Source organism: Schistocerca cancellata, chromosome 3 (genome assembly GCF_023864275.1).
Source record: "Schistocerca cancellata isolate TAMUIC-IGC-003103 chromosome 3, iqSchCanc2.1, whole genome shotgun sequence".
In the NCBI taxonomy this organism is placed as follows: domain Eukaryota; kingdom Metazoa; phylum Arthropoda; class Insecta; order Orthoptera; family Acrididae; genus Schistocerca; species Schistocerca cancellata.
The window spans coordinates 672,883,092-672,901,049 of NC_064628.1; the positions used below are offsets into that span (position 1 = coordinate 672,883,092).

General features: G+C 36.5%; 1 protein-coding gene across 1 annotated transcript in view; it reads right to left on the reverse strand.

Moving 5' to 3' along the window:
• The window catches only part of LOC126175644 (phosphoinositide 3-kinase regulatory subunit 4), a 189,732-nt gene that overhangs the window by 17,935 nt on the left and 153,839 nt on the right, over window positions 1-17,958 (reverse strand). Inside the window, exons 24-26 of the mRNA XM_049922534.1 lie at window positions 13,521-13,625; window positions 1,092-1,217; window positions 605-762 (exon numbers count right to left, since the gene is read on the reverse strand). Of these exons, the coding sequence (XP_049778491.1) occupies window positions 605-762; window positions 1,092-1,217; window positions 13,521-13,625 (389 nt within the window). The remainder of the gene's footprint in view (window positions 1-604; window positions 763-1,091; window positions 1,218-13,520; window positions 13,626-17,958) is intronic.

Genomic DNA, 17,958 nt, shown 5'->3' on the forward strand with positions numbered 1-17,958 from the left:
AGCAAAACTCATCTACTACTTTAAGTGTCTCATTTCCTAATCTAATTCCCTCAGCATTACCCGACTTAATTCAACTACATTCCATTATCCTCGTTTTGCTTTTGTTGATGTTCATCTTATATACTCCTTTCAAGACACTGTCCATTCCATTCAACTGCTCTTACAGATCCTTTGCTGTCTCTGACAGAATTACAGTGTCATCGGCGAACCACAAAATTTTTATTTCTTCTACATGGATTTTAATTCCTACTCTGAATTTTCCTTTTGTTTCCTTTACTGCTTGCTCAATATACAGATTGAACAACATCAGGGATAGGCTACAACCCTGTCTCACTCCCTTCCAAACCACTGCTTCCCTTTCATACTCCTCAACTTAGAGATGTAGCAGTGTAGTCAGCTACCAGAGAAAACACATAAAACAATATGATACATCTTCATATTAATATTAATAAGCATATCATCCTCTTTCCTTCAAGTGGGAAAATATATATTTTCCCACATGGGATGTTTCCCTCTATTATATTCTTTCCTTCAAGTTTTATATGATGCTCACTGTACATAATACACAAGACCAATCACTTTTCCAAGAACTATCAACACAAACCTGTGTGTGTGACAGTGGTGGGGCACTGCTAGCCCACAACACAGCCTGACGAAACTGGGTCTCCAGATTCCAGAAAGATATCTCATTGTTGCCTTGCACAGCTGACATCACCCACGAGTGTTCCACAGGATGTCTGACTAGCCTGCGCACACGTGCCCCTGCTCAAAAAATGTTCATAACTGTGCGTTATTTGTAACCTTTCAATGAAAATAACAAATAAACAATGAGAACTGAAATTCACTGATTCAAATAGGAAGATCACGAAACAGTGTTTAATAAAGTAATTTTCTTATTTAAAAGCTGTTAGTGAAAATTATGTTTTCCCAAAATATAAAGTAAATCCACTAGTAGTTCCAAATCATACACAGCAGAATGAACTTACTATTTCTTCAAACACAACAGTACTTTTTACTACAATATAAATGGTGAAAATGTATAAACAAAAATTTTTCTTTTTATTTATTACATAGCAGTCACCGAAACAAACCTGTAGGATGCAGTATTGATGTAATAGGCAGTTGGAATCGAAGGTCCCAACAGATATGAAATCCACTTGTTGTACCCAGTGTAAGCCAACTTTGTTTTGAATCCAGGCAGAAAGAAGTAATTACTCCTGCACGGGAACAAAAATTGGTACAATATAAATAGATATAAATGATGACACTGAAGATTAATTATAACAAAGTAAATGGAAGTAAAAGCATAGCTTGCTAGTTTCTTGTCTTTCTTTCATTCTCCTTTTTCTTGCACATATCTTTTTACATCACTCTTCTTTGTTTGCAGATTCTCAAATGGGCCAACCACACTTTCTGCAGAGTTTATTCACCACAGTTTCTGCAGTGATTTTTAGGATGGTGCATATTTGATATCGGATTTGCCTTGCACTTATGAGATGAGAATGTGCTTAATATGCCAGCATAACCACAAATGTACATTTTTACATTTGTTGCTGTCTAGATAGTGTTTACATGAAGCGGAATGGTAAAATCAGTTAATATTCAACTAAAAGTTGGGAAGTTCGAGGAAAACTACATAAACTACATACAGACTGATCTGCTGCAGTATTCACTGGATTCAGTATGTATTTGAATCACATGTGTAATCTATGAAGTGAGTGCTTAAGATATTATTTTACCCCAAAAAACTTCTGTCTGTCTCTCTCTCTCTCTCTCTCTCTCTCTCTCTCTCTCTCTGTGAGTGTGTGTGTGTGTGTGTGTGTGTGTGTGTGTGTGTGTGTGTGTTTTGCTCCGTAGCACATACTCTGTAACTACAGTAGTTGTTTAAATTAGTACAAATTCTTTATCAGGAAAGTAAAGTTCTTTCATCTCCTAGGCATTAGTAATGATCAATGGCCTATGCACATTGGTTGGAATTGGAGCAGTTGAAGTTTTGAGAAGTGACACTACAGCAAACTAGGAAAGTCTGTGGTCCACACAAGCAAAATGCTGTACATCTTGGTGAAGCACAGATGCTCAAAGGCTTCTTGCTATTGAGTATTTTGCCATATCACCTATTAACTGGTAGGTTACTACAGTCATTTTCGCCATCCCCTTACTGCAGCTCCACATGAATCTAAATGAAAAGCACAGGGATAAATTGAAAAATGAAACTGGCCATTCTTCCCCCCACCCCCTCTCCCTTACCCCTTCAAAGGAATAATCTTGACATTCGCCTAAATGGGTAAAGGAAACTAAATGAAACGTACATCAGAATGAGCAGACTTGAACTGTGCCCCTCACAAATGTGAGTCCAGTGTGATAATTGCTACACCATCTCACTACACATAAGCCATATCCATGTACATTTTTAGTGTAATGACTATTTTGCAATAAACCATAATCACAAAAATGGAAAAATCACCACCCAGACAATAATGCATTGATCTGTTCTTTCTAATGTGAAAACATTTTCCACTGTTGGGCAATACTGATAAAGATGCAAGCAGGTACCTAACTTATTGAAATAGAGGATTGTGAAATGGGACTAATTTCCCATCCCAATGTGAAATTCCTTCCTCACGTCAACATCTTCTGAAGAGGCCATTTCAGCTCGAATTTTTAACTTTCTGAACTTCATATTGTTATGTCTATACCCAGTCCAAGTAGCAAGCTGCCCTTTAAAAAGTTAGTACAAATGAGTTCATTATCTCAGATTAAATTTCATATTAATATACTACTTGATTTATATCAGCAACTAAGGGGAATATACCGTTTGTTAATAAACCAACTTTGAAATTCTGTGTTATGAACGGTGCAGTCATGTTGCACTACATATTCTTGAAAATTCACCTCTCCCCTATTTCTAAAAAGCTATGATGTTTGTTCATTACAATCACCTAAAATGATAGTTCTACTTGAGAGCAAACCGAAATACTGTTACTAATATTTTATTCAAAGTAACTGGGTTGCAAAACTAAAATATAATTTGTATTATTGTACTTCATATTCTTTGAAATTACGTGCAGAACTACGTAAACTTTTCCTAAGTATATATCAGGGCTCATAGGGCATAATGTGGCCCATTTTGTGATACATGTAACCAAAATTATGACTTTTAATTGTTATTTTGCACATCTCAAATTCAATGATGCATTCAATTGTTTTGTTTTATATAAAAGTAAGTGGCACATGAGCCACAAGGTCTGTCAGTAATGCAGCTGTCTGTGAGAACATCTTTCGGAGGCTGTCAGACAGCCAATGTACGTTCTACCTACGTACTTGGTAATCAGTTACAATATATAACAAGAAAAGTATTAGACTCTGTGTTTTATTTCAAACTAGTATTATAGCGATGTAATGATTGAGGACTTTCTAAAGCAACAAGATTCAGTATCTCATCATATGGAGCACGTAAGTTATCATGTGAAATTTTATTCTCCATGATTGAAATTTTCTGGTTTCACTTGTTTTCTTACTTGTGAATGGTGGAAGCCCAAATTATTAAGTTACACCACTTTCCAACTAAAGTCAGAACTTGAGATACTGTATATTTTCTCACTCAGCATCAGTGGTAATTAAAGTGCTTCCCTCCTTCACTATTAATGGAGGCATTTTAATATGGTATCTGGCAGGGCATTGCCCTATGGTCAGTACTAAGTAAGGATCATTTTAAACTGCATTCAGGATTCTGTGAACACACAACTGAGGAGAGAGCAGGTTGGTTCTAGAAAACATTGAAGCTGTGTGGACCTTATTAATACTCTCTGAATTATTCGGGAACAAAGTGCGGAGTGGCAACACACCCTCTACCTTAACTTCATTGACTTTGAAAAGGCTTTCAACTGTGTAAATCGAAGTCATGTGGGATACACTTGCAAAATATGGCATTCAAACAAAGTATTAACATCATCACAGAAATGTATAAAGGCTATGAATGCCAAGTATCACTTAATAGAGAACTAACAGAGCCTTTCCAAGTTAATTTGGGAGTACGACAAGGGTGTATCCCTTCGTCAACACTATTTCTTCTGGCGTTGGACCATGTGATGAAGAGAGTGATTGGGGGATGGAAGAGAGGTGTGCAATGGGGTGTGTGTGATAGGTTCAAAGATATAGATTTTGCAGATGACATATGCTTAATGGCACAATGATATGACGACACTGAGGAGAAACTGGCCAGGTTACAGAGAGAGGCAGAAGTTGCAGGCCTCAAAATAAATGTTTGCAAAACCAAAGAAATGTGGATAAATTTGACCATCAGGAATAGGCTGGCCATTAATGGAGAGGACATAGAACATGCCCAATCTTTCCTCTATCCTGGAAGTATAGCCACAACCACAGCAGGCACTGAGGAGGACATGAAGAGTCGCATCGGCAAAGAAAATGGTGTGTTTGTACAACTGTACCCTGTTCAGAGAAGTAGGAACATCTCAAAGAAGACCAAACTCCGGCTTTCAATTGCAATGTGAAGGCAGTTCTGTTGTGACTAACGACACCAAAAACCAGCTCCTAGTTTATCAACCGTTGTCTGCAGCGTACTTTAAATGTGAGATGGCCAGATATATTGACAAATGAAGATCTCTGGAGGGAGACAAATCAGCAACCAATCAATATACAAATCAAGGAAAGAAAATGGAACTGGATTGATCATACATTGAGGAAACCAGATGGAGCTGTTGAAAGGGTGGCGTTGGACTGGAACCCTAAAGGAATTAGAAAGCTTGGTCATCCCAAACAGACCTGGAAAAGGACAACCAAGAGAGAAGCTGCAGGGGATGGGAAAACCTGGAGTGAAATGAAGAGACTTGCTAGAAATCGTACCAGGTGGAGGAATTTCATCACGGCCTTATGTCCCACAGGGAACGACAGGAACTAAGTCAAGCCAAGTAAGTCACTGAGCTGGGATATGTGTAAGTCAGTGTACTAATTTTTGCACTACATTTCAGAGGCTAATTGCAACATGTGAGAATCGATTATCGGACAACAGTTGGGATGAGACAGAACAGGCGGTGTGACAATTCATCGTTGGACCATTTGAGACAAGTACTTTTTTAAATTTTTGAATTATTATTCCTTAGCATATCATTTTCCCAAATTTCTTTTGTCGTGTGACTGTTGATAAGAAGGATAATTGTGGATTTGCGTATGACGACAATCTGGTTAGGTAGATTTATTTTCGTATTTTGTACCCAATATTATCTTCAAATATCGCAAGCACAGGAAATCTTGATACAACTGGAGAGGTTTCATATACTCAAAGTCCTTAATCGTCGACACCGAACCTGAAATAGTCATCCGAGACATCACCTTTCTTAGGATCTTCTCCAAATGAAGAAACTCAGGTTTATTTGAAAGATTATCTCAACTCTTGGATCATAAAGCTTACAAGTCTGAATAATGATTTAAAGAATCAACTTACAAGTCTAAACAATGACCTAAAAAAAGGGTGTTGTTAATCTAAATGACACTGTTAAGACAATGGAAAGGAAAATTCAGGCTATGCAGGAACAAGTAGCAACCTTCCTTTTAAAAATTAATCAATTATGAAAGTCGACTGTCCTTCAAATTCAATAAGTAAATGATAAGGTTAATCATGTATGGTTGGTTGTGGAGAATGCTGAAGATGTGTTCACACTGAGTTAGTTAGAAGGAACTCTGAATTCAAAATTATGCATGAATATATAGAGCAGGAAAGTGAGTCCATCGAACAGAAACTAAAACTAAATAATGATCAAATTCATAGTCATACTGTGTGTTAATAATAAAAGTGAGACTTCGTCTGAAAATTTACAACAGGTAAACATCCGATGATGTGATATTGAAATAAATGTCATATCTGCAAATCGGCAGAAATTTTGCACCATTTTGTAACAATTTATCTCATAAATGCTACTGGGCATTTTAAAATACATCCAGTGGACTACTTAATGGCAATATAGAGGTATTTTTCCTCCAAACTTTCCTGATTCTGAAAAAATTAAACTAGCCAAACATTTCCTTGATGATGAAGCACTGTCACAGGCTAATCAAAATGTAATACCAGACATAACATTTAATGAATTTGAAAAGATGTTCTTGAATAAATTCTGGTCCAAAAGTAAACAGATGGGCATCAAAACAGAATTTTTGAACGGTAGGAGGTACAGACCAGGTCATCTCTCGATGTAAGAATTATGTGAGAAACAGTTATGTAAGCTTGCTCACCTGGGCAACCTTTTGATGATCTTATTCTTCTACCAGTGAGAGATCATTGGGGCCTTGTCTGTGGTCCCAATAATTCATTTGAGAATTTTTTTAAACATGTTCATAAATTTGACAAAGCTTTTGAGGAAGCAGACAGAGTTAATAACTCACATAACAACAGAAACAATAACTGCAATGGGGGTCATCTCAACACAACCAGAAAAATAGCAGGTAACAAAAGGAACCATAATACTTATAATAATAGTAATAATAATAATAGGAATGATAATGGTTAATGGTCATAACAGAAAGCACAGCATCTGGAATCATGAAAACCGTTAATATCTTCACCTTGTGACTGACAGGTGGAGGAGGTAAATAATTTTCATGACTAGGCAATAAAAAATTCAGATCAAGAGGAGTGTGATTATGAGTGTGTATGTGATTATCCTGTTAATGCAACTAATTTTGAAAGTAAGTTTTGGGATGTTGCAATTAAACAGATGTATGGTGGTAAGAAATGTACTGTAACTCCTTATGAATCTGAAGAAGGTGTTTTAGTAAAATTATTTGACTCTGAATGTAGTGTGGAACACGTAGATGTTGACAATAATTACTTTGGTATTGGTATTTTAATGCACCCTGAGCAGGAGACTTTTGTAGCTAACTGTGATGGGGAGGGGAAGGCCTATCCTGAGTCAGTAGTGGTGGAAGTGTGTGAGACTCATGTGAGTGGTGTCAGCACTAATGATTTCGTAGTTGAAGCAGTAGCTGATACACTTAATTTACAAGAGCTGGACGGTATGGTTTACGTTGAAGTAATTTATCATAACCAAACCAGTGATGAAGTTCAGGAGGTCAACTTATTCCAATGAACATTAGTGATATTTTGTGCGAATGCCAGGACATCAGGACACAGCATTTTGAAGCGAATAAGAAGATTACTGAACATTTCAGAGATGTTGGTAAGGATGAGTCAGATTTCAGTTCAGGTAGTCAGTTTATTGATCATTCTCAGTCAGATTTTATTTGCAACACTAATGAGCACATCTATTCAAGTCCAACTTGTAAATCTAATCAAGCATTAGAAGTTATTCATGGCATAAGCACACAAGTACCACAACACTTTGCCCTATACAGCTATCTAGCGATCATAAGAACCATTTGCAGAAAGATTTATATTTTGAGAATACCAAGGATGATTTGCTTGGAAAATTAATATTAACGAACAGCACGATTTATGTGGTAGTCCATACATCAAAATCATGTTTGGCGATTGGCATGGTTATTGTTTGATTTACACAGGTAGTGCAATTTCTATTATTTCTTAAAAGATCAGGGATAGAGTTAAACAGAATTCTGAGTACACTGAATTTCCTTTAATGGGAGTTGGGATTAAAGGTGCTACAGGTAAGTTTAGTAAAGTTATAAACAAACAAGTTTTAATAACATTTCATGTTGACAATGCAGTTTTTGAGCAAGGATGCTTGGTGGTCAGTGATCTGAATGAGGACAGATTGCTAAGCATGAAACTAGATACTGAAAAACAATGTAACATTTGACTGGGTAAAGTTCAGAGTAAATTTTTCCAATACAAATACACATTTTTCTGGTTATACTATGTTACACTTAAGAACTGGAGACACAACTGCTAACAGATTATATGGTTTTGACATTGAGGTAGAAAAAGGCTATATAGATGATGATGATGATGATGATGATGATGATGATGATGATGATGATGATAATAATTATTTCTCAAGGGATAGGATTTTGATCAGGGATTTTGATCAACTTGTTACTGAAAAGGTAAAAGAAGCAGAAAATCTTACTGGAGATGAAAAGTCAGAACTGGAAGAAGTGTTGAGACCCTATAAAGACATATTTAGTGAGAAACCAAGTAGAGTTTAGAGCTATGCATGCAAGTTAAGGCACCAGCCTTTCTTTATAAAACCATAGTCAGTTCCTATCCATAAAAAAACACATTGTGGAGAGAGAGATGGAAAAGTACAGGTTTACTGAAACGAGTATTTGCCACTACGACAATCCTTTGATTGTTGTAACTAAGAAGGATGGTGGGGCCAGGCTCGTGCTTGATTCCTGTCATCTAAATATATTTTTGGAAAGAGAAATTGATCACCCTGAGTCAATGGAAGAATTATGCAATAAATTTTCTGGTGTCAAGTGTTTAAAGCCTGGATTTTACCTCAGGTTTCCACCATATAACACTAGAATCAGAATCTAGGAAATATATTGCTTTCTTATTCTCTGGTAAAAGCTATCAGTATTGTGTAGTATCTTTTGGTCTGAATGTATCTGCAGCAGAGATTATTAAAGCCTTAGATCTCGTGCTGAGAAGTGAAATGCATTCAAAATTGGTAATTTATGTTGTTGACATACTCATAACAATCAATACCTAGGACGAGCATATCAACACAATCAAAGAGGCTGCTAATAAGTTAAAGCAGGGAGGTATGACACGTAAGTTAGATAAGTGTTAAGTTTGGTGTAAGAACTTTGAACTTTTTACGACACACTAATTGCGAAGAAGGAATATTACCTGACCCAGGTGATATTAAAGCTACTGCTAAATTTCCTAAACCTAGTAATAAGAAGGAATGGAGGTCATTTTTTGGTCTATGCAATTTCTTCGCAAATACATTAGGACTACTTTAAATGCACCTAGTTCACATTACTTTTCAAGAAAAACACAATAATATGGGAATGGTCAGCTGACTGCTGGTTAGCTTTTGATGAGATTGAGAAACAACTTTGGAACAGTGAAATTCTACATAGCCCTGATCTTTCTTTACCATTTTGCCTTATGACTGGTGGTAGTGTCTGTGGTTTAGATGCTTATTTATTCCAGCAAAACGAGGGATGGACAGGTCAAGCAGTGTGCAATCAGATTTGCAAGCCATAGTTTATTAAAAGAAGAGAAAAGATATACTGTAACAGAAAAAGAACTACTTGCCATTGTGTGGGGATTCAAAAGAGTTTAGAAGTTATTTAACTGGACACAAGGTCATTGTTTTTACTGATCATGCAGTTTTATCAAATTTGCAAAAATGTAAACTTTATCATAACAGAATAACACATTGGGCCTTATTCTTGCAACAGTTTGATTATACTATTTTATATATTAAGGGTGAGCAGAACTGTGTTGCAGATGCACTATCTAGATTGCCAATAGGGAATGTGCAGGAAAATGTTGGAATACAGAATGATAAGAACATCGGAATCATGTTCATCAATGGTATAAAAGGTGGAAAAGAAATAGTTAAGATATGTGAAGAGCTGAGGAGACATCAAAATCAGGATGAAAACCTTAAGTTAGCAAAGAGCTTACTTGGAAAAAATGGGTACGGGAAAGTTGCACAATACTGCTAGGTACATGTGGGGATTCTGTATGAAAGACTCGCACCTGATTCTGATCAGTGAAATTATGCTGGCCTAACAACACATTGATTTACTTATTAAGTTTGTACACGAAAGTTTTGGACATCGTGGCAGTATGAAGTGCACCCAGAAGTTGCAGGAGAATTTTTAGTTTAGTAATATCTCTAGAAGAGTGAAGTCTTATATCGCATCTTGTGACAGATGTCAGAGGGTAAAGGTGACAAATCATCAAAGTCATAAAGGATTCCGACATAGCATTATTCCTAAAGGTAAGTCTGAGCTCATTGGAGTTGATTTCTGTTTATTTATTTAATATCTATTAATATTTACCTTTACTGACATTCTTTATTAATATTTAGCCTTTATTGATATTCAATTTATTAATATTTATTTATATTTAATATTTATTAATATTTACTCTATGAACTTGCTCAATTATATATGATGTTTAACTCTACTGAATTGGACACATATATACACTTGGCTCTTGTATCTGATGATTCTCATGTCTTTCTTGAATTTCTCCTTGTTTCTGGCTCTGGCGCAGGAAGCTCTTGACATTTCAAACACATTGTGTGTGGTTGTAGAACTTAGGTGTTTGTTCACCAATACTGTTCTGTATAGCAGAAATGTACTTTAGGGAGATGGGATTTTGAGATAATGTCTGCTGTGATTTCTTCAAATGAATTGATGATGATATATGGAACTGATTGTTCTGTATACATATGTACATGCTTTTGTCCTATTTGACTCCTGGTATCTTGTCTTTCAATTTTGACTTTTATGTCTGTATCTTATGCTATGTTTTATGATTGTGACAGTGGTCTGTAACTGGATGTTCCACCTTACTGTTTTTGATATCTAGAATTTTGGTTTTCTTCTTATGTAAACACACAGACTATTTAAGTTTCTTTTCAATTTTCAACAGCATGTTAGGGTTAGTTTGTTTAATGTTCACATTGTATTAGCATGTCTATCTTATGTTATGCAGCCTATTGTGCTAAGTTTGTTTTTATGCTACTGTTTGTTGCTGTATGGTAACACCTACATCACCTTCATTGATTTGGGGGGGGGGGGGGGGGGGGCATTCAGGCAAATACATGGGGAATTTGTCTTCTGTTTTTCTTCATTACTAACGTGATGGAAGTTTCCTTCTATCTTTTATATTATGTCATCCATTGATGATCACCCAACCAATTTGCCTCTTTTCCATATGCATATGTTTCTAATGATGAAATCCTTCTAATCATCTGTGTCATACTTTGACTTCAATGTGACATTTCAGGAATGGTCCATGAAGCAAATCTGCAACTTGATTACCTTTGAATTGTACATTTTATCTGATTTTTCATGACACATTTAGACAAAGTGCTAGTCCTTAAAGTTTCATTTATTTTGTAATTACTCTGTGATGATTTTTCTTGTTTAACTATGTAACTGATTAATTATACGCTAACTGAATGTTACTCACACTTTTTGTACCACAATATATATGAACTTACTGGATTCTAAGTACTATATGGAAAAACTGGAATTTAAAGTTAAGTTTAATGCTATGGCATACAGCTTTTCTTCTAAAAATATATATTTTGAAAGAGACTTCAAGACGACACTGTGATGCTGTGTATTCTGGGATGCAGACTGAAGATGATCATACATACATTGAGAATGTAATTCTGATCTAAACACTTTATACTTAGTCATTACACATGATTATTGATCTTACACTTACATACATTGTTGGTTTAGAGCCACACTTAAGATGGTAAGTATGTTTCAGGCTGAGCAGCATTTTGTCTCTCAGAAATTTTCTGTTTTGACTGTTGTGAGGTTGATGCTGATCTGTTTGCTTTCACTTTAGACTTGTCTGCTGCCTTTGAAATTCTGTACATACAGGAGGAGGAAAACTATCCAATGTTAGGATATTAATGTTATGTATAATATGGTGATTATTCTTCCCTAAGTCAATATCTTGATACTGTTACTTATATATTATTTGTATTACATATATTGTCTAGTTTTGTGGTGAAATTACCCATTTTAGGAACTACAATATGAAGTGAAAAATGAATTAAATAGAAAATTGCTATCATAAATAAACATAAATGACAGAAACTTTTGTTTATTTTATGTGATGTCATCCATTACGATGGAAACTTATACAGTGTGTAGTTTCAGGTACTGAAAAGACAGTTTTACCTAAACTGCCACATTGGACTGTAGAGGGTGGAGAACCCACCAGAATAAATACCTTACAGAGGAAAATGTAATTTCAAAACTTTCTTTTGATTTACACCTTGGGAGTATCTCATATAAGCTTTTAGGATGTTTTGTTGTAATTCATACCTCATACCACTGTAAATTTTTATATTTCAAATTGTTTGTTTCTAAAGTGTTGCACACTATTTATGCTATACCTTTATAATTTCATATGTTTTGGGTGTTATACATATTACACACATTTTCTGTTACATGATTTAATGTTTTTGGTGCTTTACACCACCTGTATCTCACTATTTTTTATATTTACACTTGTATTTGATAGTATACCTCGAGGTACCATTTCACTAACCTTTGGTTAGTAAAACTCTTCAGGGGGTATTGACTATCTTCCCCTCCCAATCTGAAATTCCTTCCTCACATCAACATCCTCTGAAGAGGTCATTTTTGCTCAAATTTTTAACTTTCTGAACTTTATATTTTTATTTCTATACCCAGTTCCAGCAGTAAACTGACCCTTAAAAAATTAGTACAAATGAGTTTATTGTCCCAGATTAAATTTGACATTAATGTACTACCCAATGTATATTAGCAACTAAAGGGAATAAGCCGTGTGTTAATAACTCAACTTTGAAATTCTGTGTTATGAATGGTACAGTTATGTTGCAACACATATTCTTGAAAATTTCTCTCTCCCCTATTTCTGAAAAGCTACGATGTTTATTCATTACGATAATCTAAAATGATAGCTATACTTGAGAGCAAACGGAAATACTGTTAGAAATATCTTATTCAAAGTAATTGGATTGTAATTAACTAAAATATAATTTGTGTTATTGTACATCATATTCTATGGAATTATGCTTGGAACTATGTAAACCTTTCCTAATTATATATCAGAGCTTAAAGGGCAAAATGTGACCCTTTTTGTGATACATGTAACCAAAATTATCTCACGACCTTTAATTGTTATTTTGTAAATCTCAGATTCAATAGTGCATTCAGTTGTTTAGTTTTGTATAAAAGGAAGTGATGCATGAGCCACATGGTCCACCTGTCTGCATTATTGTCTTTCAGAAGCTGTCTGTGAGAACATCTTTCAGAGGCTGTCAGACAGCCAATGTTTGTTCCACCTATGTACTTGATTATCATTTACAATATACGACAAGCAAAGTATTAGACTCTGTGTTTTATTTCAAAATTAGTAATACAGCAATGCAAGTATTAAGGACTTTCTGAACCAACAATCCTGGAGGATATCGAAGTTGAGTATCTCATCATATGGAACAGCCAAGATATCACGTGAACTTTTATTAATTGTGACTGTAATTTCCTGGTTTCACTTGTCATCATACTTGTGAATGGTGGAGGTCCAAATTATTAAGTTGCTCCAATGGTATGATTGAGAATTCACTATTACCACTATCCAACTATAGTGAGAACTTGAGATACTGTATATTTTTCTCACTCAGCATCAGAGGTAATTAAAGTACTTCCCTCACTATTAACGTTGGTATTTTAATTGGCAACATACAGTTCAAAAATACGTCCAGCCTTGCCAAATATAAACACATAACAGGAAGTACTCCCAATTTCACACAGTTTTAAACTAACTTATGTATGTAAGTATTTATTAAAAAAATTCCAGTTATTAGGTATCTTTGTGTTACTGATACCTTTATTAAGATCATTATCTAGCTTCCAAGCATTTCCAGGAGCTCGTAAGTCCCAACCCACAATGGAACCATACATGGTTGCATATACCAATACAGACTGAGAACCTGCAAAGTAGCAATAAGTTAGTAAACAGTAGCTATGAGGAAAAGAAAAATAGTAATTATTTTCTAAATTAAAACTTTTCACCAACTAAAGTGGTGAGGGTTTCAACTGACTCAATGTCAAAAAGTCATTTCCCCTAATTCTAATTACTAAAACAGGCTAAAGAACAGAGTTACAATTTTACTCTGGCTTCACAGTTTTACTGTTTATGTAACTGTAAAAGCTGTGCAGGCAATGAGTAAATAAGATGTACAAAGTAACTACAGCTTTTTTTGTACTGTGGTTTATCTTTTATTAAATACAGCAATCAAGTTACTTAGCATTTATTTGGTCTCTCCACTGTTTCACAAAATAGCTCATATCATGGTCCTGCTTGTAAACAGACAATGGCCTCACTTGTGAACAGTCACTAATTTATTCTTGCAATTCATCATCCTCTGCTTTTCTTAACAGGTTGACACAAAAGGAAACTTCAATGACATGGAGGCAAATGATTATTATGAGAACCGAAGTGTTCATTTTAATACTCAATGATTCATGATAATAACACAGCATCTCAGTGAGAATGCCAAGTAAACAGTGGGGATATAATAAAAAAAAATTGTTTTTCAGCATACTGTACCTTCATTGTAATGGAGTAATGATATGATACGGAATGACGAAAAATAAACATATTTAAGTAAATGCAGCATCTCGAATTTACTGAAGTAAAATTATTAAAGAGTTTATAGAAGAACTGAAACATTATGAAAACTCAATGTTTAGTCCCCAAGAGACAAAAACAGAAAGACAATGGGCAAAAGGAATGTGACCAGTGCCTACTAATTTATAGGAGAGTTGAATAGGAGACAAGACCTTACACAGGACTAGCGATAATTATCCACAAGAAATACAAAGATCTTATTAAGGAGAGCCAATGCATCTCTGAGAGAATAGTTTTACTAAAATTGAAACAAGCTCATCACAAATTGAACATTACCTCCCAGTACAGCCGAAAGGATTGTAAACCTAGAACAGAAAGAGAGGCTTTCCACAAGCAGTTACAAGAAGTTATCAGTCTGATACCTTCCAAAGAAATTGCAGTCATAAGGGGGAATTTTTATGCTCATATTAGAAATAGTTCCATCCATGGAGTTAAACAACAATTTAATGAAGACTTTCTAAATGATAATAATGGTATTATCATCAACTTACAATCAAGCAATGAACTAAGAATAAATAATACCTTCTATGACCACAAAGAGCAGTACAAATACACTTTTCAGAACACAAGAGTTCCCAAATTTACAATAGATTAGATTGTTACAAACAGGAACATCCATCCTCAGTCAGTGTTAGGTGTTAGGACTTCAAACTCTGCCAACACAAGAGTGATCACAGTCTACTTATGGCAAAAATCAGATTGCATGTAGCAAGGAACAAGAACAATAAGAGAAAAACCCATTTATGCGGAGAATAATGTAGATCAGGCTTAGGAGAAAATCAGAGGAAGTACAGAAGCAGCTGCTCAAGAAGCACTAGGTATACGCGTTACAAGGCAAGAGAAGAAAACAAACAGAGCACTATGGATTCACAAAGAGGTTACAGAAACGTGAAAAAAAAGAGATGTGTCTATTTGAGGTATAAAACAATCAAAACACATGAGGCTTATGAAGATTACAAAAGGACTCATAATGAGACAAAATTACTAATGAATCATTATTAACAGGAACAGTGGGAAAACTTTTCTAAAAATTTAGAACATGACTTCGATGGGTTGCAGAAATAAGTTTGGAGAATGATACGACAGCAGATAAGAAAATTAAATGAAATGTTGAAAGTGAATGAGGTTAAACATTTAACAGGGTATAAAAGAATAAAAAACACCAGCAAATGAAGAGATATTAGAGTTCATTGTACAAGTAAATGATGATTTAACTGTGTCATGTGCAAAGGTAGAAGAAGCTGTGAGTCTGTTAAAAAAAATAGGAAGCCTCCAGGAAATGATAGGATCCCAATGAATTACTGAAGTATGGAGGATATCCTCTAATGGAACAATTAACCTGGTTGGTTAATTGTTATAACAGGTAATAAAATTCCAAATGAAAGGAAAACTAGTATTACAATTCTTATGTACAAAAAAGGAGATATGAATGACCCTTACAACTACAGAGGGATAAATCTACTGTGTTCAGTTCTTATACTCATAACAAAAATAATAGGAAATAAAATAAAAAGCATTACAACCGTTGCAGAACAGCAGTACAGTTTTAGATCTGGTAGTCACACACAGATGCAGTATTCATTCTTAGACAGGTTCTAGCACTGAATACAACATACTATATTATTATAATAGAGGGAAACATTCCACGTGGGAAAATATATCTAAAAACAAAGATGATGTGACTTACCAAAAGAAAGCACTGGCAGATCGATAGACACACAAACAAACACAAACATACACACAAAATTCTAGCTTTCGCAACCAACGGCTGCTTCGTCAGGAAAGAGGGAAGGAGAGGGAAAGACGAAAGGATGTGGGTTTTAAGGGAGAGGGTAAGGAGTCATTCCAATCCACACATATACAGACACAAGCAGACATATTCAAAGGCAAAGAGTTTGGGCAGAGGTGTCAGTCGAGGCGAAGTGCAGAGGCAAAGATGTTGTTGAATGACAGGTGAGGTATGAGTGGCGGCAACTTGAAATTAGTGAAGATTGAGGCCTGGTGGATAACGGGAAGAGAGGATATATTGAAGGGCAAGTTCCCATCTCCGGAGTTCGGATAGGTTGGTGTTAGTGGGAAGTATCCAGATAACCCAGATGGCGTAACACTGTGCCAAGATGTGCTGGCCGTGCACCAAGGCATGTTTAGCCACAGGGTGATCCTCATTACCAACAAACACTGTCTGCCTGTGTCCATTCATGCGAAAGGACAGTTTGTTGCTGGTCATTCCCACATAGAATGCGTCACAGTGTAGGCAGGTCAGTTGGTAAATCACGTGGTTGCTTTCACATGTGGCTCTGCCTTTGATCGTGTACACTTTCCGGGTTACAGGACTGTAGTAGGTGGTGGTGGGAGGGTGCATGGGACAGGTTTTATACCGGGGGCGGTTACAAGGGTAGGAGCCAGAGGGTAGGGAAGGTAGTTTGGGGATTTCATAGGGATGAACTAAGAGGTTACGAAGGTTAGGTGGACGGTGGAAAGACACTCTTGGTGGAGTGGGGAGGATATCATGAAGGATGGATCTCATTTCAGGGCAGGATTTGAGGAAGTCATATCCCTGCTGGAGAGCCACATTCAGAGTCTGATCCAGTCCAGGAAAGTATCCTGTCACAAGTGGGGCACTTTTGTGGTTCTTCTGTGGGAGGTTCTGGGTTTGAGGGGATGAGGAAGTGGCTCTGGTTATTTGCTTCTGTACCAGGTCGGGAGGGTAGTTGCGGGATACGAAAGCTGTTATCAGGTTGTTGGTGTAATGGTTCAGGGATTCCGGACTGGAGCAGATTCGTTTGCCACGAAGACCTAGGCTGTAGGGAAGGGACCGTTTGATGTGGAATGGGTGGCAGCTGTCATAATGGAGGTACTGTTGCTTGTTGGTGGGTTTGATGTGGACGGACGTGTGAAGCTGGCCATTGGACAGATGGAGGTCAACGTCAAGGAAAGTGGCATAGGATTTGGAGTAGGACCAGGTGAATCTGATGGAACCAAAGGAGTTGAGGTTGGAGAGGAAATTCTGGAGTTCTTCTTCACTGTGAGTCCAGATCATGAAGATGTCATCAATAAATCTGTACCAAACTTTGGGTTGGCAGGCCTGGGTAACCAAGAAGGCTTCCTCTAAGCGACCCATGAATAGGTTGGCGTACGAGGGGGCCATCCTGGTAACCATGGCTGTTCCCTTTAATTGTTGGTATGTCTGGCCTTCAAAAGTGAAGAAGTTGTGGGTCAGGATGAAGCTGGCTAAGGTAATGAGGAAAGAGGTTTTAGGTAGGGTGGCTGGTGATTGGCGTGAAAGGAAGTGCTTCATCGCAGCGAGGCCCTGGACGTGCGGAATATTTGTGTATAAGGAAGTGGCATCAATGGTTACAAGGATGGTTTCCGGGGGTAACAGATTGGGTAAGGATTCCAGGCGTTCAAGAAAGTGGTTGGTGTCTTTGATGAAGGATAGCAGACTGCATGTAATGGGTTGAAGGTGTTGATCTACGTAGGCAGAGATGCGTTCTGTGGGGGCTTGGTAACCAGCTACAATGGGGCGGCCGGGATGATTGGGTTTGTGAATTTTAGGAAGAAGGTAGAAGGTAGGGGTGCGGGGTGTCGGTGGGGTCAGGAGATTGATGGAGTCAGGTGAAAGGTTTTGTAGG